Source organism: Lepidochelys olivacea (assembly GCF_965140295.1).
Source record: "Lepidochelys olivacea isolate rLepOli2 genome assembly, chromosome: 19".
NCBI classification, from domain to species: Eukaryota; Metazoa; Chordata; order Testudines; family Cheloniidae; genus Lepidochelys; species Lepidochelys olivacea.
Genome location: NC_140429.1, coordinates 15828732 through 15851757, shown reverse-complemented (window position 1 = coordinate 15851757; position 23026 = coordinate 15828732). Strand labels below are relative to the sequence as shown.

The window sequence follows — 23026 nt, the reverse complement described above, 5'->3', positions numbered from 1 at the left end:
CTTAACAAAGGTTTTCTTTATACTCTGTCTTTCTTACAATAGCTCTGAAAGGTATTGCTACCAGTGGGTGAGATTAAACAGGGAAATGGTAAGTTCAGAAGGGGCCATCTGTCTTGACCCCCTTTTGGGGCAGCGTGAGCAAATGCCCGGATGTCTTGGAGTGTTGAGCTTTCCCCAGTTCAATCAACCTGCTTTTGCGTACCCAACACGTCTACAGAATTAGAGCATTTTTAAACAAAATTTCCAAACGAGTGCGACATTGCACCTGTGTATTCTAGGAGGTGGTTAGTGAAAAACCCAGATGACCAGTTTTTCCTTAAGAATGTGATGCTGCCTGTCCCGTCCATCTGCTCTTGTGAGGGTAGAGCACAATGTGGGACCACATCCCACATTCTAGGCCAACCAGCACCACTAACTGGCTTTAATAATACTTCGCAATCCTGATGTGCTTTACCAACATCAATTTGTAGAGCCCTGCACTGATACAAATTTATACTCTCAGATGTGGATATCTGTAGATATAAATTGGTACCCACGGAACTGCAGGGCTCTCCTAGGAACTGCAGAAGTGAAAGGAGCAGGGCGTGGGGCCGCCTCTCCCAGGAGCCAGTGCCCCGTGCCGGCAGCTCCTCTGGCGTGGTTGTACCGACCCCAGTCCCGCCCACTGGGGCGGGCACCAGGTTCACTGTCAACTTGTGTTCTAGTGGCGCGCACGCCCCCAGACAATAGACGCAGACAGTTGCATGGAAGGGACCAGGGCAGGGCCGGGGAAAGTACAGCTACGCTGCAGGAGAGGGAGCCCCTGGGAGAGGCGGCCCCACATTCTTCCTTTTTCACTGCTGCAGTTCCTGGGAGAGCCCTGGGGTTCCATGGATACAGATTTGCATTCATGGGTATAAATCTGTATCTGCACAGGGCTCTATCAATTTGGCTCCCAGCTTTGTGCTCACTATAGACAATGCTGGCCTTTAATAATAATTCCTAGCTCTTCTACATGGTTTTCCATCAGCAGATCTCAATGCACTTTACAAAATGAGGTTAGCATCATTTTATTCCCATTGTTTACAGATGGGGAAACTGAGGTAGAGAGGAAGTGACTTGCTGTAGGTCATCCAGCATGCCAGTGGCAGGGCTGGGAATAGAACCCAAGCCAGAGTTCAGTACTCTTACCCACAAAACTCTCAGGAATGGATCATCATGCACTAAGGGCTGTTTTGCATTTTTCATACAGTTCAAGGTTGAAAAGGGGGTGGGGAGGGGAACGGAGGTTTCCTGGGCAGAAGGGGTGCCATGCATACAAACCAGGCTGGTGAAATTAAACCATTGCCTGGAAAAAATATTTGTGCCAACTGAAAAGGGTTAAGAACAACTTCAAAGATCAACTACACAAACTCCATCACTCCCAGATCACAGGAAATGAAGCCAATATAAGGTTTACACTGTGCCATAGTCAGATATTTGAGTGTCATTTACTTGCTGTGGGACTGTTGCACTGGTAATCACGAGCTCACTCTTCACTGTGCCTATTTCTGAGAGGGTCTTCTGACCTTCCTTCCCCCGGGCACTAACAAGATATACTCTAACAATGAGTGTACTGTATCGGGATTTTTCCCAACTGTAACTTGTCCCTGCCTTAACTCCCTTCTCCCCCCAGCCCCCTTTGTTCGTTGTCACCCCTTGCTATGTGTATCTCATTTACACTGAAGTCATCCAGCCACTGTAATGCTCTATTAACTGACAGTGTAAGCAGTGCACAGAGAACACAACATTTCTGAGCATGCATCCTCTATTAACAAGCATTCAATCAATAACGGGGTTAAAACAAGTTAACTGTCCAGTGGTTAAAGCATGAGAGGGCTGGTATGAAAGGAAATATGGGGGGTTGTGGGGATGAAGCTAGCCCTTGTTGCTCAGGAAAACAGTCACAAAGCAGTGGGGTGGAGGAGGGCAGAGTCCACTTCCCTCCTCCAGGTGAAGGAAAGACCACTGCACAGCGTCCGTAATGCGAATCACCTGGGCACAGGCCTGCTGGCTGGAGAAGTCCTGGGCTATTCATGCTTGCTTGTCATGAGAAGAGATGAACAAGGGATCTCAGTACATCTGACAAAAAGACTTATTTTATTTTACTTTTTTAGTTCAACAGGTTGACAGACTGTTAACAAGGCTCAGGGTCTGGCTGTGAACATGCTTCAAGGAGCGGAAGGACAGAGGAAGATGAGGCAGCAAAGTAATGGGAGCCCTAACCATAACCTTTTCATTGTTTCTGTCATATAAAGAATGATTTACATTCCTCCCTAGAGGGGAGTGTAACGGGAGAAGCCAAGTGTCACCGAAGCTGACAGCACTCCTTATTATCTTAGGGAAGATGTTCTCCAGTAACCTCGAGCCCATCCCAGGGCTCATGGGGAGTTTTGCTGGAACAGCCTTGCTGTAAATCACTCCTGCCCTGTCACAGCTGTTAGTGCTGTGCAGTCACTTGGTGAGGAAATAGAAATAAATAGTCAAGCCAACTGGTATAGAATCATAGAATATCAGGGTTGGAAGGAACCTCAGGAGGTCATCTAGTCCAACCCCCTGCTCAAAGCAGGACCAATCCCCAATTAAATAATCCCAGCCAGGGCTTTGTCAAGCCTGACCTTAAAAACTCCTAAGGAAGGAGATTCTACCACCTCCCTAGGTAACGCATTCCAGTGTTTCACCACCCTCCCAGGGGAAAAAGTTTTTCCTAATATCCAACCTAAACCTCCCCCACTGCAACTTGAGACCATTAATCCTTGTCCTGTCATCTTCTACCGCTGAGAATAATCTAGAACCATCCTCTTTGGAACCACCTCTCAGGTAGTTGAAAGCAGCTATCAAATCCCCCCCTCATTCTTCTCTTCTGTAGACTAAACAATCCCAGTTCCCTCAGCCTCTCCTCATAAGTCATGTTTTCCAGTCCTCTAATCATTTTTGTTGCCCTCCGCTGGACTCTTTCCAATTTTTCCACATCCTTCTTGTAGCGTGGGGCCCAAAACTGGACACAGTACTCCAGATGAGGCCTCACCAATGTCGAATTTCTAAGGAGTGAAACTTTCCTAGCTGGAGAGGAAGGCTACCTCACATTGCCAGGGATATTTCTTCCCTTAGAAGAGAAGATCCTAGAGCCTCTTCCCAGATTATTAACACCACACAAATGTGATTCGATGTAAATCCAGCGAAGTTGAATATGGGAGAATGACATGGTTTGTAAATGGTTTAAAGTAAGTGCTTTGAAATACTATACAACTATTCACATAGGACAGTGATGGGACCACAAATACCTAGCTAGAGGGCAGTGTGCGCCAAAACAAGTGACTTTTGCCTTTTTTTCCTGTAAAGTTGTGATTTTAGTATTGTTTGGCATGACAACCAACCAGCCTGTATTTTTAGTAATCCACACTACGGGGCCTGTTTATTTATATAGTTTATTTGACCTACAACAGGATTTAAATATTTTGGGCATGCTGGAAAGACGCAATGGTGACAAAATACAGGTTACAATGCTGGAGGCTGTAGTGGGCTTCATTCTGACTGGAAATTAAAGGAATTTTTTTCATCCTACAGAACATATAGGAGAGACTGTAGCAAAGAGTATCACTGTCTCCTATAATTACAACTACTTTCAATGGTGCGCGCTCTCTCTTTCTCAAGTTATGGAGAGACAATAGTCTCTTCCAAATTACGATGTGGTTCCTTTGTGGAGAAGCAGCTCTGTAAAAATAGCATCTTTGAATTGTATTTAGGTTCTTATACTGCACCCAACACCCTATTCAAGTGTCTCTGCCTTCTTTACTCATAACTCTGAAGATTATGTTCCTATTAACCTTATACCATCCCACACAGCTGGATGTTGTTCTGGCTCATATAAGTGGCAACAGAAATAACTTAGCTGCAACTATAGGATCAAATTCAGCTCTCAGCTAAATCAGTGAAACCCCTCTGGAGGCAATGGGGCTGCTCAGATGTAAATTAGGGCAGAATTTGGTCTACAGAATCTTTATTGATGGTGATGATGCATTAGCTGACTCCTGATTCTCAGTTGAGTTTGCAGGACTGGAAGATAGAAAAAACTTTTTATTTTTCTTGTAAACACACTCCAGATTTAAAGGTGCTCAGAGAGACAACACATGTTCTAAAGGTTGTCTGTGCAGTGTGTGAAGTAGCACTTCCTTAGGTTTGTTTTAAACCTGACGCCTATTAATTTCATTGGGTGACCACTACTTCATGTGTTACATGAAGGGGTAAATAACACTTCATTTTCTCCACACCATTCGTAGTTTTATAGATTTCTCATACCCCTTGTTAGGATATAGATATTCAGGCCTGTCTGCAAAGGCCTATACTCTAAGCATTTAGGTGTATTCTTATCACTTGGCTAGTGATAGAGGTATAAAAGAAAGAATCAAAATCACTGTCTGCTGGTGTAAGGGCCTTCTCTTACTGTGACAGTTTGTGGCCCTGTGCTTAGGCTAAGGCCTTTGGCTAAGCAGCAGAGGCAGCCATAAGCTGGGAAGCGAACGGTCACATCCTCACATTCCAAACTAGTCACATTGAAATAAGGTGCTATTGGGCTGTTAGGCACTATCAGGACAGGATTGTATTCCTATCACCTCCAGAGAAAGGGAAGTGCCTAGAAAATGTAAAAGGAAACTTAGTTTGATAGCATCCTGTCTGGCAAGAACTCACTTATCAATAGCTGGGATGTGAAATCCTCACTTCTGTATTGTTTTGTCATTATAGTTCCCACTTTGCTGTTGTTTGTCTGTATAATCTCTGTCTGGTTCTGTGATTGTTCCTGTCTGCTGTATAATTAATTTTGCTGGGTGTAAACTAATTGAGGTGGTGGGATATAATTGGTTACATAATCATGTTACAATATGTTAGGATTGGTTAGTTAAATTTCAGGAAAATGATTGGTTCAGGTATAGCTAAGCAGAACTCAAGTTTTACTATATAATCTGTAGTCAATGAGGAAGTGACTGGGGTGTGGGTGGGTGTGTGAGATGGGAACAGGGAATGGGGGTAAGAAAATTGGAATCATGTTTTGCTAAAGGGGGAGATGGGAACAGGGAATGGGAGTAAGGAAGTTGGAATCATGTTTGGCTAAGGGCAGGAATGGGAACAGGGACACAGGTGTAAGGCTTTGTGGTGTCAGAGCTGGGAAGGAGGATACTAAGGAAGGAAACTGGAATCATGCTTGCTGGAAGTTCACCCCAATAAACATCGAATTGTTTGCACCTTTGGACTTCGGGTATTTTTGCTCTCTGTTCATGCGAGAAGGACCAGGGAAGTAAGTGGGTGAAGGAATAAGCCCCCTAACATCTTGGTGCCGGTGACTCGGATGCATCGCATTGGATAGGTGAGTGGCAGCCTGTAAGTCCCCCTCCCCAACAGTCCGCGCAGCTGCTTGGAGGGGGTATCGCGAACTCTCGTGATGGTAGTTGCGGGTTCTGGCAAGCCAGGGTAAAGGATTTTTTGGATAAATGGATAAGGGAGGACCAGGGCCCATACCAGGTACAGGGGTCAACCTGGGATAAGATTAAAAAGGAAATGGAGGAAGTGTTAGGGGACCCAGAGGTATGGGGGGTGGCTGAGCAGCCCACCCTCCTTGGTATATGGGTAGGGGAAGAAGGTCCCTGCCCATGGGGACTGAATGCCTCCCAGGGAAAAGAGGCACTTCAGTCTGCTTGAGAGGTTTGAAGTAAGGGCAGCATTATGGGAAGCTGCCAGTAATCTTTCAAGTTTGGTGCTGCTTCAGCAAGGGCTGCTGAAGGGTTGTAAATTAGTTAGGGATAGTGAAAGATGATTTGGCACAAAAGGGTTTAAGGTCAAAAGCAGAGTTAACAGACCACCTTTAGAGACTGGATCTGAGACTTGGTCCTGGGGGAGTGGAGGAAAAAAAAAAAAAAATAAAAGTTTCAAAGTGCAACCTGCCTTTCCACACTCTTTTGTTTTTCTGAAGTTTTAATGGAGGGTACTTTGGATACTTATGTGAGATGTCAAGAAGGAAGTTTTTGTTTAATGATAAAACCCAGTTATATAAATGTAACTGTATGTGCAACTCTGTGCAGTCACACTGAATGGAAGCTTGGTAATTAAATTATCCAAGGGGGTCAGGTAGAGTGGCTACTACCACCACTACGCTTCTGTCCACAGAAGCTTTTATAGCTATTCTGAGGGAAAATGGGCCCTTTTCCCACAGAAATGGTCTATAGGGGACTGCTGCAGGCAGCAGGCAGAGAGAGAATCTGATCAAAATTATTTGACTATTGGGTAATGTAATCAAAATCACTAAAGGATGGAAGAGGTTTCTTTTGGAACTTAACTTGGCTGCCCCTAGTTGTGTCTAGTTGTACAAGATGGAAGTGTAATCGGGGTACAGTTGTGTAAAAAAGAGTAATCACAGTGCAAGGGATGTTAGGCAAAACATAATTTTGTTTGTGTGCACACAGGTAAAAGAAAAGGAAAAGGGGAGGAATGATGGGAACACTGAACCTTGGGATGGCTCTGGGGGATCAGATTGTTGCTTTGGTGGGTTCTGCATGAAAACTCTGTAGGCATGGGGGAGGCAGTTATACCTTGTGTAAAATTAATTTGGCTAATATGATGTTATGGAGGTTAAACTATATGGAAGGAATTTGCATTTTCCCAGGACATGTGCAGTGTATATTGGAAAAGGAGTAAAAGAAATGCAAATAAAACATGGTACTTCATTAAAATCCTAATAGGGCTCCAAAAGGAGCCACAATAGGTTGTGCTTTCTTTTTCAGATCGCTGTGTTTTGGAGCAGGAGATGAAAGTGGAAAGTGATCAGAACTCTGGTGGAAGTAAAATGCTTCCCTTTTAAGACAGTGTCTGAGCTGCTAACAGCTTTGGATCCAAAAGCAAGCTAGTAAGCCTCTGTGTGTAAATGCAAATTACCTAGCTGATGGGCACAAAGGAGCTGCAAATAACTGAATACATCTGGTCAGCAAACAAGCTACTAGAAGACTCAGATTATGGCCCTTCAGGAAAGGGAGGTGAAAAAAACAAGTCAAGCCTGAAAATAAGGGGGACAGGTTAACCTTAAGGGGTGTGTGTGTGTGTGTACAGTGCTAAAATCTGAAGCTGTGTCTCAGCTATTACCTGAGAATAAACTTAAAGCTTGGTACAGCAGAGAAACTATTGCAAACTTGGTCTGTTGTACAAGAGGGGAAACTGAGGTACACCATCTCATGAATTTCATAAATGACCAGTGAGTGGGGTAATTCACTAGCCTGACTATAGAACAAAATAAGGACAGTCTGGAGGTAATTCTTCTGTTTTTCCTGCAAGTAGCAAGGACATTTGTAAAAGAAAGTGGTATTATTATTAAGCAATAATCTGTCCCCACCAGGGGGGTGGAAATTGTTTCTTTTGTTTTTCAGATACTCTACAAGCAAGCTGGCGCCAGCGGAAAAATAACCCAGAATACCATGGATCTATGTTTTGTGTTGTTTGTCTGTGGTGTTTGTCTTGTTGCTAGCATTGTTGTGTTTTAATGAACAGAAAACCTCATGATGTGGGTGGGGGATGGCTTCCAAAGGCTGGCCTTGGGGGGGAAGATGTGTATGGGAATGCAAATTCTCAACTAGGAGGCCAGCACCTGTGTAATAGCTACCGTGGTACCTGGAAATGGAATGGCAACTAAGGTGGCCCCCACAAGCCCTATGGAAATAATGAAAAGGGGAGGCGCTCACTGGGAGTTAATGGAGGTGTGTGTAAAATAGTGTAAATCAATAGAAGATGTTTGGATGTGCCCCTCTCCTATGACTATAGAGGAGTAGGATCAATGGCCTATGCAAGGGGTGGACAATTGGATGTACTGTGTATAAGGTGTTTTGCTGGGAATGTACATATTACTGGGGGCACAATTACACCAGCCCATAACCAAACTACACCCATCTACATGCTGCTATATGGACTTTGGTGCACAAATGGATCTGTGAATCTTATTGTTGTGAATAAGCCAGGGCTTACTGCCTGATTCCATACCAAGTGGTCAAGCTGGTTTGGACAATATCCCATTTCTCTGTGAACATTCAATGGACTTGTGATATGGACAAAAGCATACAAAACTTGAAGGAGCAGCTTGTTGCAAGTGCCAGCAACTGGACACAAGGTCGTGACCCCGTCGAAGGAGGAGAGGAAGTGTTCTGGGGGTGTCTTGGATGTTGGACCATACTGCAGTGGTCAGGACTCGGTGTTGCTGTGGATTTTGTATTGTTAACTGTACTTGTGTTATGTTGCATAGGAAGATAACCTATAAGTAATAAGCCCTCCAAACCCTGCAGTGTACTAGACAACCCGGACCCAACCTTCTCGGGCCCACTCTAATGGGAAGTCTGGAACACTAATTGGAATAGGTGTGGTATGCCCGTACGAGAGAAGGTGCAGGGCACTATACTACACAAGGGGCAGTGGGACAAATGGAATATTGACACCTTCCACCTTGATGCCTGGCCCTATCAGGAAATGTGTCGCCATATGTCCTATGCTTTTCCAGGGATACCTGGGCAGGAGGATCCCAAAAGAAAAAAAAGGGGTGGAGTGTTAAGATATAGATATTCAGGCCTGTCTGCAAAGGCCTATACTCTAAGCATTTAGGTGTATTCTTATCACTTGGCTAGTGATAGAGGTATAAAAGAAAGAATCAAAATCACTGTCTGCTGGTGTAAGGGCCTTCTCTTACTGTGACAGTTTGTGGCCCTGTGCTTAGGCTAAGGCCTTTGGCTAAGCAGCAGAGGCAGCCATAAGCTGGGAAGCGAACGGTCACATCCTCACATTCCAAACTAGTCACATTGAAATAAGGTGCTATTGGGCTGTTAGGCACTATCAGGACAGGATTGTATTCCTATCACCTCCAGAGAAAGGGAAGTGCCTAGAAAATGTAAAAGGAAACTTAGTTTGATAGCATCCTGTCTGGCAAGAACTCACTTATCAATAGCTGGGATGTGAAATCCTCACTTCTGTATTGTTTTGTCATTATAGTTCCCACTTTGCTGTTGTTTGTCTGTATAATCTCTGTCTGGTTCTGTGATTGTTCCTGTCTGCTGTATAATTAATTTTGCTGGGTGTAAACTAATTGAGGTGGTGGGATATAATTGGTTACATAATCATGTTACAATATGTTAGGATTGGTTAGTTAAATTTCAGGAAAATGATTGGTTCAGGTATAGCTAAGCAGAACTCAAGTTTTACTATATAATCTGTAGTCAATGAGGAAGTGACTGGGGTGTGGGTGGGTGTGTGAGATGGGAACAGGGAATGGGGGTAAGAAAATTGGAATCATGTTTTGCTAAAGGGGGAGATGGGAACAGGGAATGGGAGTAAGGAAGTTGGAATCATGTTTGGCTAAGGGCAGGAATGGGAACAGGGACACAGGTGTAAGGCTTTGTGGTGTCAGAGCTGGGAAGGAGGATACTAAGGAAGGAAACTGGAATCATGCTTGCTGGAAGTTCACCCCAATAAACATCGAATTGTTTGCACCTTTGGACTTCGGGTATTTTTGCTCTCTGTTCATGCGAGAAGGACCAGGGAAGTAAGTGGGTGAAGGAATAAGCCCCCTAACATCCCTCTCCTCCCCTTAATCATCTCTTTTCTAAGATGATCATTCCCAGTTTTTATAATCTCTCCTCATGCGAAAGCTGTTCCATTCCCCTAATCGTTTTACTTGCCCTTCTCTGCATCTTTTCCAATTCTAATAGAATTTTTCTGAGACAAGCTATACATGAAGGAACAGTCTGGAAAAATACTTCTGAAATATTGTTCTAGTTCTTTTTGAAAGTCACCTCTCAAAACCAGCTCTGTTTGGGATTATGTAAATCCAAGGAGATTGTGCTGTCACTTTATATGCATTAGTCAGACCACTTGACACACAGTGTCCAGTTTAGGACCTTATGTGAAGAAAGATGTAGCTTAGCTACAGAAAGCACAGCATTTGAGCAGAAAATTAGATGCTTAAGTGGAATTAAATAAACTGAAGGAGATTTTAGTCTTATACCTGGGAATAGCTGACCTCTTATGGATGGGGGATGTGTGGGGGGAAAAAATCAGAAGGGAAATTTTTGCTCAGTATATTTTCCTCCTACACATGCCCAGCCGAGACTAGGTATGCACTATGCCCATGGGAGTTTTTTGTTCTCCTGTGACCCAAAAAGTTAAAGAGTTTGTTTCAGTAACAAAACTTGAGGCAGCTTTCACAGAACTTTTACATAATCTAAGGTATTTATCTGGCCCCCATTACCATAATACCGGAGAACCTCACAATCTTTAGTGTAGTAACATATGAGGGGAAACTGATGGACAGGGAGGCTAAGTGACTTGCTCAAAGTCACACAAGAAGTCTGTTGCAGAGCAGAGACTTGAACCCAGGTCTTAGGCTAGGGCCCTAGCCATTGGACTACTGAGAAGTTATATCAACAATGTGACAAAGTTAGTTGGGTTCTATGTGAATACAGAGTCTGGTACAGACTACCGTTTCCTGAACAAAAGCTGGCATTTGTGCTGATCAGCGTGAATCATCACTTAGAAGTTAGCTGGCCCTCCATGCAGTCTTCTCATTAATATTTCATTAGCTTTAGTCCTGCAAAGTCCATGGGCAGTCAGGGTGCCTAGGGGTGCTGTGCGTGTGAGAGAATCCCATCTAATACTAGTTGATAACAGTCTGCCTTTTGGGTAGACATGACTAACATCGCTGTGTACTTTCTTTACTTTCAACAATTCCCTCAGATAGAGTGGGTAAGTAGACCCACAGACTACTGTTGCCTCCAGGCTCTAAGTCTCATTCCCAACTAAAGAATTCCCTAGCTAAAGAATTAATATAATTTAAATTTATCAGACTGACCACCTTCTGTGATCCAAGAGAGCAATGTAAAAGTACAGATTCCCGGTTTTTCTCCGCAAATAAGTATGCCTGAATCCAAGATGGCATTTGAATGTCAGCAATCTAAACAGGATGACCTCTTGGTGACCTCTGATGTAAAGATCTATGTCCTACACTTAGAGCACAACTCCTACACAAAAGTCCTAAAGAACTGAATAGTAAATCACCACCACATCTTCGGAACCATCCTACAGAATTTAATTATAAACACTACTGTAGAATTCCATAGGCTAGTCCAAAACCCTGCAGGAATGAACTCATTCTCTATTACATTTCAGAGGTTTATAGAACAGGTTTGATAGAGCCCCACTTGTATTGCCACGATTAAGTTCTCCAGGGCTTTTTTGACAAGAAAAAGTAAATCTACCCAATTCCAATATTCCACCTCAATTGTACCATGGAAGAGATTCAGGTACCATTGCATGCAGTAGGAACACTTTGATAGCGTCAAGTCATTCAAGGTACAAATCAATTCACAATGGAGAGAGGCAAACAGCTGGGTTCCCCAAAGATCTGTACCGGGACTTGTGTTGTTCAACATTCATTAATTATATGGAAAATGGAGTGAACTGTGAAGTGGTAAAATTCAGATACAAAATTGTTCAAGATAGTTAAGTCCAAAGCTGACTGTGAAGATTTACAGAGGGATCTCACAAAACTGGGTGATTCTGCCATTTTGTTGCACATGAAATTCTACATTGATAAGTGTAAAGTAACGCACACTGGAAAAAATAATAATCCCAGCTGCATACAGTAACTCCTCACTTAAAGTCATCGCAGTTAATGTTGTTTTGTTGCTGATCAATTAGGGAACATGCTCATTTAAAGTTGTGCAATGCTCCCTTATAACGTTGTTTGGCAGCCGCCTGCTTTGTCCACTGCTTTCAGGAAGAGCAGCCCCTTGCAGCTAGCTGGTGGGGGCTTGGAACCAGGGTGGACCAGCAGCCCCCCTAGCAGCTCCCCACTCCCCTAAGTTCCCTGTGCAGCAGCCACCCAGCAGACTATCATTGCGGGCAGTTTAGCTGTCCCTCCTCCCACTGCCATGCACTGCTCGTGCCCTCTGTCTTGGAGCTTGCTCCCCGAGCCTCCTGCTTGCTGTGGGGGAGGGAAGGGGGGGAAGAGAGGTGCTAATGTCAGGGTGTCCCCCTCCCCCCTGCACCCCGCTTACCCAGTCTTCCATAGAGCAGGGGACACACACGACAGGGCTCAGGATGGAGGGAGCTTCCTGGCAGCTGCAGTCTCAGCTTGCTGATCTACTTAACAAGGCAATAAAAAGAACAGGAGTACTTATGGCACCTTAGAGATGAACAAATTTATTTGAGCATAAGCTTTTGTGGGCTACAGCCCACTTCATCGGATACATAGAATGAAACATATAGTACGAACACACACGCCATGAAAAGGTGGAGTAAGAGGCTAATTAATTAAGATGAGCTATTATCAGCAGGAGAAAAAAAAAACTTTTGTAGTGATAATCAAGATGGCCCATTTAGACAATTGACAAGAAGGTGTGAGGATACCTAACATGGGGAAATAGATTCAATATGTGTAATGACCCAGCCACTCCCAGTCTTTATTCAAACCCAAGTTAATGATATCTAGTTTGCATATTAATTCAAGCTCAGCAGTTTCTCCTTGGAGTCTGTTTTTGAAGCTTTTCTGTTGCAAAATTGCCACCTTTAAATCTGTTACTGAGAGGTTGAAGTGTTCTCCTACCAGTTTTTGAATGTTATGATTCCTGTCGTCAGATGTGTCCATTTATTCTTTTGCATAGAGACTGTCCGGTTTGGCCAATGTACGTGGCAGAGGGGCATTGCTGGCACATGATGGCATATATCACATTGGTAGATGTGAAGGTGAACGAGTCCCTGATGGCATGGCTAATGTGATTAGGTCTTATGATGGTGTCACTTGAATAAATATATGGACAGAGTTGGCATCAGGCTTTGTTGCAAGGATAGGTTCCTCGGTTAGCGTTCTTGTTGTGTGGTTGCTGGGGAGTATTTGCTTCAGGTTGGGGGGCTGTCTGTAAGCAAGGACTGGTCTGTCTCCCAAGATCTATGAGAGTGAGGGATCATTTTTCAGGATAGGTTTGATGATGTGCTGGAGAGGTTTTAGTTGGGGGCTGAAGGTGATGGCTAGTGGCATTCTGTTATTTTCTTTGTTGGGCCTGTCCTGTAGTAGGTGACTTCTGTGTACTCTTCTGGCTCTGTCAATCTGTTTCTTCATTTCAGCAGGTAGATAATAAAGGTAGATCCCAAGAGGGGAGAGTTTGGACTCTAATGCGGGTTCTGTGTACTCTGCTGAGAACAGGGTAGGGACTAGCATTTGGTCCTAGAGTTGGGATACCCTAATACCCACTGCACAAAGAGGGAAAATGGAAGAAATTCTGATATGGAGGGTATTGTAGTTGTAAGAATGCTTGATAGAGATCTTGTAGGTGTTTGTCTCTGTCTGAGGGGTTGGAGCAAATGCAGTTGTATCTTAGAGCTTGGCTGTAGACAATGGATCGTGTGGGGTGTCCTGGATGGAAGCTGGAGGCATGTAGGTAAGTATAGCAGTCAGTAGGTTTCCGGTATAGGGTGGTATGTGTGTGACCATCGCTTATTAGCGCAGTAGTGTCCAGAAAATGGACCGCTTGTGCGGATTGGCCTAGGCTGAGGTTGATGGTGGGATGGAAATTGTTGAAATTATGGTGGAATTCCTCAAGGGCTTCTTTTCCATGGGTCCAGATGATGAAGATGTCATCAATGTAGCGCAAGTAGAGTAGGGGCATTAGGGGACAAGAGCTGAGGAAGTGTTGTTCTAAGTCAGCCATAAAAATGTTGGCATACTGTGGGGCCATGCGGGTACCCATAGCAGTGCTGCTGATTTGAAGGTATACATTGTCCCCAAATGTGAAATAGTTATGGGTGAGGACAAAGTCAAAGTTCAGCCACCAGGTTTGCCGTAACATTATCGGAGATACTGTTCCTGACGGCTTGTAGTCCATCTTTGTGTGGAATGTTGGTGTAGAGGGCTTCTACATCTATAGTGGCCAGGATGGTGTTTTCTGGAAGATCATGGATGGATTGTAGTTTCCTCAGGAAGACAAAAGATATCTGGAAGATAGCTGGGAGTGTTGGTAGCACAGGGCCTGAGGAGAGGGTCCACATAGCCAGACAATCCTGCTGTTAGGGTACCAATGCCTGAGATGATGGGGCGTCCAGGATTTCCAGGTTTATGGATCTTAGGTAGCAGATAGAATACGCCTCGTCGGGGTTCTAGGCATGTGCAAACTAGATATCATTAACTTGGGTTTGAATAGAGACTGGGAGTGGCTGGGTCATTACACATATTGAATCTATTTCCCCATGTTAAGTATCCTCACACCTTCTTGTCAACTGTCTAAATGGGCCATCTTGATTATCACTAAAAAAGTTTTTCTCCTGCTAATAGCTGCTCATCTTAATTAGCCTCTTATTCAACCTTTTCATGTTCTCTGTATGTATATATACACATCCATCCACCCACCCACCCACACACCCCTTCTTACTATATGTTCCATTCTATGCATCTGATGAAGGGGCTGTAGCCCATGAAAGCTTATGCTCAAATAAATTTGTTAGTCTCTAAGGTGCCACAAGTCCTCCTGTTCTTTTTGCTGATACAGACTAACACGGCTGCTACTCTGAAACTTAACAAGGAAGTGTACTTGAGAGTGGGGTGAGCATACTTAAAGGGGAAATGCACATCTCTCTCTCTCTCTGAGACACACACACACACACACACGGTGTGGGTCTCTGTCTGCCATGCTGTCTCCCCTCCCTTCATTCATGCTGCCTTGTAGAGTGTGAGGCTATATTAACAACAACAAGTTAACCCTTGAGGGCTCAGCCAATTGCTAGATCATTATTTAGCAGTAAGGCATTCCCTGGAAAATATCCCACCCTCTGACTTCACCACCTCAACCAAGCTTCACAATCATCGCTGTGTACAGTATTAAATTGTTTAAAACATAACCTGTGTGTATATAATATAGTCTTTTGTCTGGTGAAAATTTTTCCCTGGAACCTAACCCTCCTGATTTACATTAATTCTTATGGGGAATTTGGATTCGCTTATTTGCATTTTTCAGGAACGTAACTACAACGTTAAGTGAGGAGTTACTGTGTATGTGTGTGTATATATATAAAAATAAAATGATGGGTTCTAAATTAGCTGTTACCACTCAACACAGATCTTTGAGTCACCATGGATACTTCTCCAAAAACTTCAGCTCAATACACAGTAATAGTCAAAAAGGCTAACAGAATGTTAGGAACTATTAGGAAAGGGACAGAAAAGACGACAGATATCATAATGCCATTATATAAATTAATGGTGCACCCACACCTTGAATATTGTTTCCAGTTCTGGTCACCCCATCTCAAAAAGAATATAATGGAACTCTAAAAGGTTCAAAGAAGGGTAACAAAAATGATCAAGAGCATGGAATGACTTCCATACAAGGAGAGACTAAAAAGATTAGGGCTGTTCAGTTTAGAAAAAAAGACGATTAAGGGGGGTTATGATAGAGGTCTATAAAATCCTGGTGAGGAAAAAGTAAATAGAGAAAATTGTTATTTACCCTTTCCTACAATACAAGAAACTAGCGGTCAATCGATAAAATTAAACAGGCAACAGGTTAAATGCAAACAAGAGGAAGTACTTCTTCACCCAACACACTATTAACGTGTGGAACTCATTGCCAGGAGATGATGTGACGGCCAAAAGTATAATTGGGTTCAAAAAAAGAACTAGATAAGTTCATGGAGGATAGGCCCCTCGGTGGCTATTAGCCACAATGGTCAGGAATGAAATCCCAAAATCTGGGTGTCCCTAAACCTCTGACTGCCAGAAGCTGGTAGGGGAAGACACAGTGAATCACCCTAACTGCCCTGTTCTGTATACTCCTCCTGAAGCACTGGTACGGGTCACAGTCACGCACAGAATACCAGGCAAGATGGACCCCTGGGCTGACCCAGTATGGCAGTTATCTTATCTCATTACAAGCATCGAAAAGGGTCCTCAAATCTCTGTGAAAGTAGTTTGTGACAAAGTTTTAAGAACTTAAAATTTTAAGAAAGTATATAGGAGTGCAACAGATATGGCAATTTCCTACAATATATTTGGGAGATCTTACTGAATTAAGTTTAGGTAGCTTTGGAGTCAATTATACCATAAACACCAAATTCAAGTCTTATTGTGGGATTGTATGCAACTTCTCTAGCAGGGAGATGTGATCAGAGTAAACCCAAGGAAGTGGTATGAGCTTCAAAGCACTACAGTATTTTAAACAAGTGCCAGACAAGGAGACAGTTTTGGACCAAACAAAGTTGAGTGTGAATGCAAATTCCCACCTCTAGACCCAAACTTTTGAAGCTATGCCCTGTAGAGAAACCCACTGTCTGCTGATTACCTATTCCTGGAATCTGAAGATCAAAGTCCTGAGCTGCATAAAGGAGGGGCTCATGGATTCTTGGGTGTGATTGTTCTGAACTGAAGTTCTTATGAACTTGTGACCACAGAAAACCCCCTTTATGGGGTGAGAAGGGCTGATTACCTGCCAGAACCCTTTTGGGATTGGGGTGTTTTCTGGTAAGCTTATTAGCATGCAAGTAGGTCCTTTTATTTTTTAAGGAGTTTTTTTAATGGTTTTGCAAAAACAACAAACCTCATTAAACCTTATTGGTTTTATTTAATGCTCAGGCAATCTGACTTGCTGAGGAGCTTGCAGTATAGGTAGGGAACTGTGCAGCCTGGAAAAACCCCAGTCAGGAAAAAATCCACATGTCTCTGCCCAGGAGAGATGGCTAAAGAGCCTGCAGTCTAGAGTGGGTGCCCATGATGGACCACAAGGGGGTGCCCTGAACTGTGACAAGGCGGGGTAGAACTATCAAGCCATTCCAGACATGAAGGACCCATGGCTGGCTTCCACTCCCATGCTACTGTGTATAAACAGATGAGGTGAAGAGCTCCATTTGACACTGAAAGCCTAGAGATAAACTAGAATTAGAGTTACTTCACTAGATGGTAGCTCAGTTCTATCATTCGTTTTTCTGGAGAAGAGAATGAAAGAACGGACAAGTGGACTACATGGAAACCGATGAGACTGCAAGACTACAGTATACTATCATAGAATCATAGAATATCAGAGTTGGAAGGGACCTCAGGAGGTCGTCTAGTCCAATCCCCTGCTCAAAGCAGGGCCAATCCCCAATTTTTGCCCCAGATCCCTAAACGGCCCCCTCAAGGATTTAACTACAACCCTGGGTTTAGCAGGCCAATGCTCAAACCACTGAGCTATCCCTCCCCCCACTATGGTAACAAGCACCTCAAATATCCAAGCTAAATTTATTAAAAATGAATAAATCTAAAGACAGCTAGAAAAAACTTGCATAAATTGTCTATTTCACTACACAAACTGTTCAAAACCAAAGTCTATCCCATTCTCAAACCAATGAGCTGCCTGCTTGTAAACTGGTCCATTTTTCTGTGGTCTAACATCAACAAGGCTACAACCTGTACCTTTTTTCTTTTCTTTGAAGAATTCTCAGTGTGGCTGGACTTTTTATCACCTTCATATTCTGCTGTCTCCTCCTCCTCCGGTATCAGACTATACTTGGTTCCCCCAGGCTGCATGAAACACTCTTTGGCAAAATGACCTGCAAAATGTTTGAAACAGAAAAGAGCAAAATAAATCCCCCTTTTTGGGCTATTTCTTTTGAGGCGCCTAATGAAGATTCTACTTGGAGCCTATTTCTATAGTGGCACCTTAGAGACTAACCAATTTATTTGAGCATAAGCTTTCATGAGCTACAGCTCACTTCATCAGATGCATTCAGTGGAAAATACAGTGAGGAGATTTATATACACACAGAACATGAAAAAATGGGGGGGGGGGGAGAGAAAACCCTTTATAGTGATAATCAAGGTGGGCCATTTCCAGCAGTTAACAAGAATGTCTGAGGAACGGGGGTGGGGTGGGAGGGGAATGGATAAACAAGGGGAAATAGTTTTACTTTGTGTAATGACTCAACCACTCCCAGTCTCTATTCAAGTCATTCAAGCCTAAGTTAATTGTATCCAATCTGCAAATTAATTCCAATTCAGCAGTCTCTCGTTGGAGTCTGTTTTTGAAGTCTTTTTGTTGAAGAATTGCCACTTTTAGGTCAGAAATCGAATGACCAGAGAGATTGAAGTGTTCTCCGACTGGTTTATGAATGCTATAATTCTTGACATCTGATTTGTGTCCATTTATTCTTTTACGTAGAGACTGTCCAGAAACTCTGAAACCTATTTCGATAGTGATTACTTCCGTCTGTTAATGTTAAAATAAAATCTCCTTAGAAGCGATAGAATGCCTGCGTAATACCAAGTGAGCATTGGGCTGCTCCCCTCTATCTGCTGTGAGAGTTAATGTAAGACACTTCCTTCCACTGTGCTTTTGTTCCTCCCCCCAGTCTTTGTTTAGGCAAAGCTCTCCAGGGCAGGGACAGTTTCTAGCTCTAGTACAATGGGGTGCTGATCTCAGTTGGGGTCTCTAGGTGCTATTATAATACAAATAATAATTAAGGCTACAATTTAGTCATGGGTATTTTTAGTAAAAAAGTCACAGACAGGTCACGGGCAATAAACAAAAATTCATGGCCTGTGACCTTTCCATGACTTTTACTAAAAATACCTGTGATTAAATCTTGGGGGGGGGAGACGCACTGGCGAGACGTGAGGGGCCTGCTGCTGCTCTGGCCAGCCTCCCGGGGCCGTGGCTACTCCAGCTGGCGTGGCTGTACATAGGGCTGCTCCAGCAGCAGCTGGTGTGGCTGTTCTGGTGGCAGCCAGAGCGGCTGGCCCCGGAGCCAGCTGTTTGGGTGGCACTGGGGTCAGCCACACTGGCCCCTGCAGAAGTCATGGAGGTTGCAGGACTCACGGAATCCATGACTTCCGCGACCTCCATGACAGACATGGAGCCTTAATAATAAATGAACTTGCTCTTCACAGTTGGAGCCCTTTGAAACTGACCAACACGAAAGATAATGAAAGGAACCACTACATACATTTGTTTTTGTTTTGCTCATCAATTTGAATTTATGTTAGTGTGTCCACGCTGCATTCTCTACAAAGGGACAGATGGAAGATGCTGTCACCATACTATTAAAAATCCATCACTATTTCAAACTCCATTCAGTGGTCGTTGTCTCTCATTTGAGGTTGACACCTTATTGTATAACTCTAAACATCCCAGCAGGAGCCAGGAACGAGAAAACTTCGGCCCCATGAAAAAGCAGATATTCAGACAGATGACTCAGTGTACAGGACACTAAAATAGGACTAAAGTCCTGCATTCTGTTCCTGGCTCTGCCACTGGTTTGCTGTATGACCTTGTTTCACCTCTCCATCTCTGTTTCCTCATTTGTAAAATGGGGATAACAGTGCTTCACAGAGATGGATGAGCACTGAGATAACTGGGCCAAAAGAGAAATACTGAATACGTTTCAGAATTATTTTTAAAATATGGTTTGGTTAATTTACAGTTAATTGTAGCCCGTTTTGCGTGTGTTTATGTTATATATATATATATATATATATATGTGACAAAGTTCCTCCTCTACCTTGGTGGGTCCTGCGCTTATTGGCAGATTTTGCTCGCCTCAGAGATTCACAGTAGCCCTCAGTTTGGCCACTTTCGTGGCTCAAATCTGCCATTCACTCAGATAACCTCATCAGTGTCAGCATGGGGAAAAAAAAAAAAAAAGAGTAACAATCCCCACAGTTTCTACTGATCCACCATGTGGGTCAGGGAACAGATCAGAGACCTTCCCCTCTGGTGGAACCTCCTGTATTGGGTCAGGAGTTGGGAGGTTTTGGGGGAACCCGGGCCCACCCCCTACCCCGGGTTCCAGCCCAGGGCCCTGTGGACTGCAGCTGTCTAGAGTGCCTCCTGGAACAGCTGCACAACTGCTACAATTCCCTGGACTTCTTCCCCATGGCCTCCTCCCAACACCTTCTTTGTCCACACCACAGGACCTTCCTCCTGATGTCTGTTAATGCTTGTACTCCTCAGTCCTCCAGCAGCACATCCTCTCACTCCCAGCTCCTTACACGCACCTCACTAACTGGAATGAGAGCCTTTTTAAACCAGGTGTCCTGATTAGCCTTAATTAATTCTAGCAGCTTCCCAATTGGCTACAGGTGTCCTAATTAGCCTGCCTTAATTAGTTCTAGAACCTTCCTAAGTATTCTGGAATAGTCCCTGTTATTTTACCTAGGGAAATGGGACCTGCTTAACCTGGAACTAATTTATCTACCTTCGACCACATATTATATAATTATAAAAATAAAATTCAGTACTTTAAAATACTTGGAAACTGGGACCAGAGGTCAGTCCTGATTTGCCTTGTAAGACTAAAGATGGTGGTTTCTCATTTGTTTTTATTGTATTTCAGACATTTAAATCACTGCTTTTTTTATTAGATGCAGCAGTGACAATCTCCTTTCCTTTAATGTTCAACTGGTTTAATCTGCACTGATTAACCAACCCAGGGTACTGAATAGAACACAGGTCACTTAAAAGGGATTAATCAGACAAACCCAGTGTCCTGGTGTCTGAAGAAAGAACTATGGGAGAGACTTATCTGGGCAGGGGCTTCAACAGTAGAAGGGACATATGGCAGAGGGAATAAGCCCATGTCAGGGAAGCTCTTCACAAGAATGGGAATGTCTTTCCAGCCAAGCATCTTAAGACATCCCCAAGGCTTATAAGGATTCAGTTTTTTTAAAATCGGTGTCAATTTTACTGTACACACACAAACCAATGAAAAAAATATTTCCATTGATAATAATAAAACAAAGATAGGAAAACTAAGAAAAATGCTGCATGAGAACTCAGTTTGATTTAAGGATATTTTGTATCCTTGATTTAGTTGGGGATTGGTCCTGCTTTGAGCAGGGGGTTGGACTAGATGACCTCCTAAGGTCCCTTCCAACCCTGATATTCTTGATTCTATATTTTGACAGGCGATGTTGACAATTTGTGTTCAAAGGTTAATGAAGCTGTCCCTTTTTGAATCTCAAAGTCTACTGCCATTAAAAAGAAAAGGAGTACTTGTGGCACCTTAGAGACTAACCAATTTATCTGAGCATAAGCTTTCGTGAGCTACAGCTCACTTCATCGGATGCTCACGAAAGCTTATGCTCAAATAAATTGGTTAGTCTCTAAGGTGCCACAAGTACTCCTTTTCTTTTTGCGAATACAGACTAACACGGCTGTTACTCTGAATACTACCATTAAATAACTAACTGTCTGATGCCCCCATAATTTCTCACAACTGAAAATTAAAATGGACAAAAATAAAAATACTTAAAAAACAAAGATATTATCAGTCGAATTAAAAAAAAAAATCATCATCATCAAATTCTGGCAAGCCATACAGAAACAACTGCTTAGTTTTGGAAATTAGCCTCATTTTGGATCTACCCTGTACACACCAATGGCTGAACTCTAAAAATAGTTCCTGCCAACACATCTTGCCTAGTCAATTTGGACCAGACAAAGCCATTTTAAAAATAATGCTTTAAAACCATTATCATAGTTAGGAATCTACTTTAGAAAATGGTTTTCAGCCTCATTTTCAAGATGGTTGTGTGCAGTCCATACTGGACAGGTAACTATATTTAGCATCAGCAGAAACTGCTTTTAAATGTGCACTTATTAAGCTTTTTTAACACAGTTTAAAAGTCCACCATAACTATTAGCCAATAACCATGTAATATATAAGAACAAATAGGGCATGGTACAAATTCCGCAGGCAAAATGCTTAATTAGGACTAAGGTTGCTCATATGACCCATCAACAAAATCACTATGCGTTAAGGAAACCCCCAGTTAAGCCAAAAAGAAAAGGAGTACTTGTGGCACCTTAGAGACTAACCAATTTATTTGAGCATAAGCTTTCGTGAGCTACAGCTCACTTCATCGGATGCATACTGTGGAAGCTTATGCTCAAATAAATTGGTTAGTCTCTAAGGTGCCACAAGTCCTCCTTTTCTTTTTGCAAATACAGACTAACACGGCTGTTACTCTGAAACCAGTTAAGCCAAGATTCACTTCCAAACAACCCTCATATCTAGGCTTCTCAGAATTCAATATTTTTTTATATAATTTTGACAGCTAAAAATAGGAAAAATGCATAAAAATAAAGATTATCAATTTTCACAGTTCTGAAACCTCATAATTTGACAGATTTATTTAATAGTAGATGTTGAGATTCAAAAAGGCAAAGCTTTATTAACTGTTGAACACAAACTGTGAACTTCACGTCAAAATATGCAAAGTATCTCAGACGCAGACTTTAAGGACAGAAGGAACCATCATAATCATCTAGTCTGACCTCCTGCACATTGCAGGCCACAGAACCTTACCCACCCACTCCTGTAATAGACACCTAACCTCTGGCTGAGTTACTGAAATCCTCAAATCATGGTTTAAAGACTTAAATTTACAGAGAATTCACCATTTACACTAGTTTAAACATGCAAGTGACCCTTCCACCTTCCTCTGCAGTATGGGGTAAAACCTACAGAGTCTCTGCCAATCTGACCTGAGGGAAAATTCCTTCACGACCCCAGATATGTTGGTCAGTTAGACCCTGAGCATGTGGGCAAGACACACCAAGCAGACACCTGAAAAGAATTCTTTGTAGTAACTTGGAGCCCTCCCCATCTAGTGTCCTGTCTTCAGCTGTTGGGGATTTTTGTTCCTGGCAGTCACCAACAGGCAATGTGCCATCGTGGGCAGTCCCATCCTACCACCCCCTCCATAAGCTTATCGAACTCAGTCTTGAAGCCAGTTAGGTTTTTTGTCCCCACTTTCCCTTGGAAGGCTTAAACTCATTTTCATGCATTTCATTTTAATTTCTTTGACTATCTATAAGTTTCATTATCATAGATGGAAATCTTTTGTGCTGGTCTGTGTGTGGGGAAATCAACGTTTACCAATCAAAAAAAATCTAATCCTTCCAAACTTACTTATCTCACACACATTAAAACTGAGCGTTTGGATAGCAATTCTAACAGAACTGCT

The 23026-nt window shown here is 43.0% G+C and overlaps 1 protein-coding gene across 4 annotated transcripts in view; it reads right to left on the bottom strand.

Annotated features, from left to right (window-relative positions):
• ZCCHC17 (zinc finger CCHC-type containing 17) overlaps positions 1-23026 on the bottom strand; it is a 37427-nt gene that overhangs the window by 5091 nt on the left and 9310 nt on the right. For 3 of the 4 annotated variants that reach the window (XM_084652314.1, XM_084652316.1, XM_084652315.1), the window contains exon 7: positions 17474-17610. In XM_084652314.1, the coding sequence (XP_084508440.1) occupies positions 17474-17610 (137 nt within the window). Of the gene's footprint in view, positions 1-12092; positions 12178-17473; positions 17611-23026 lie in introns of all 4 variants that reach the window. The other variant, XM_084652317.1, reaches the window with a different exon arrangement.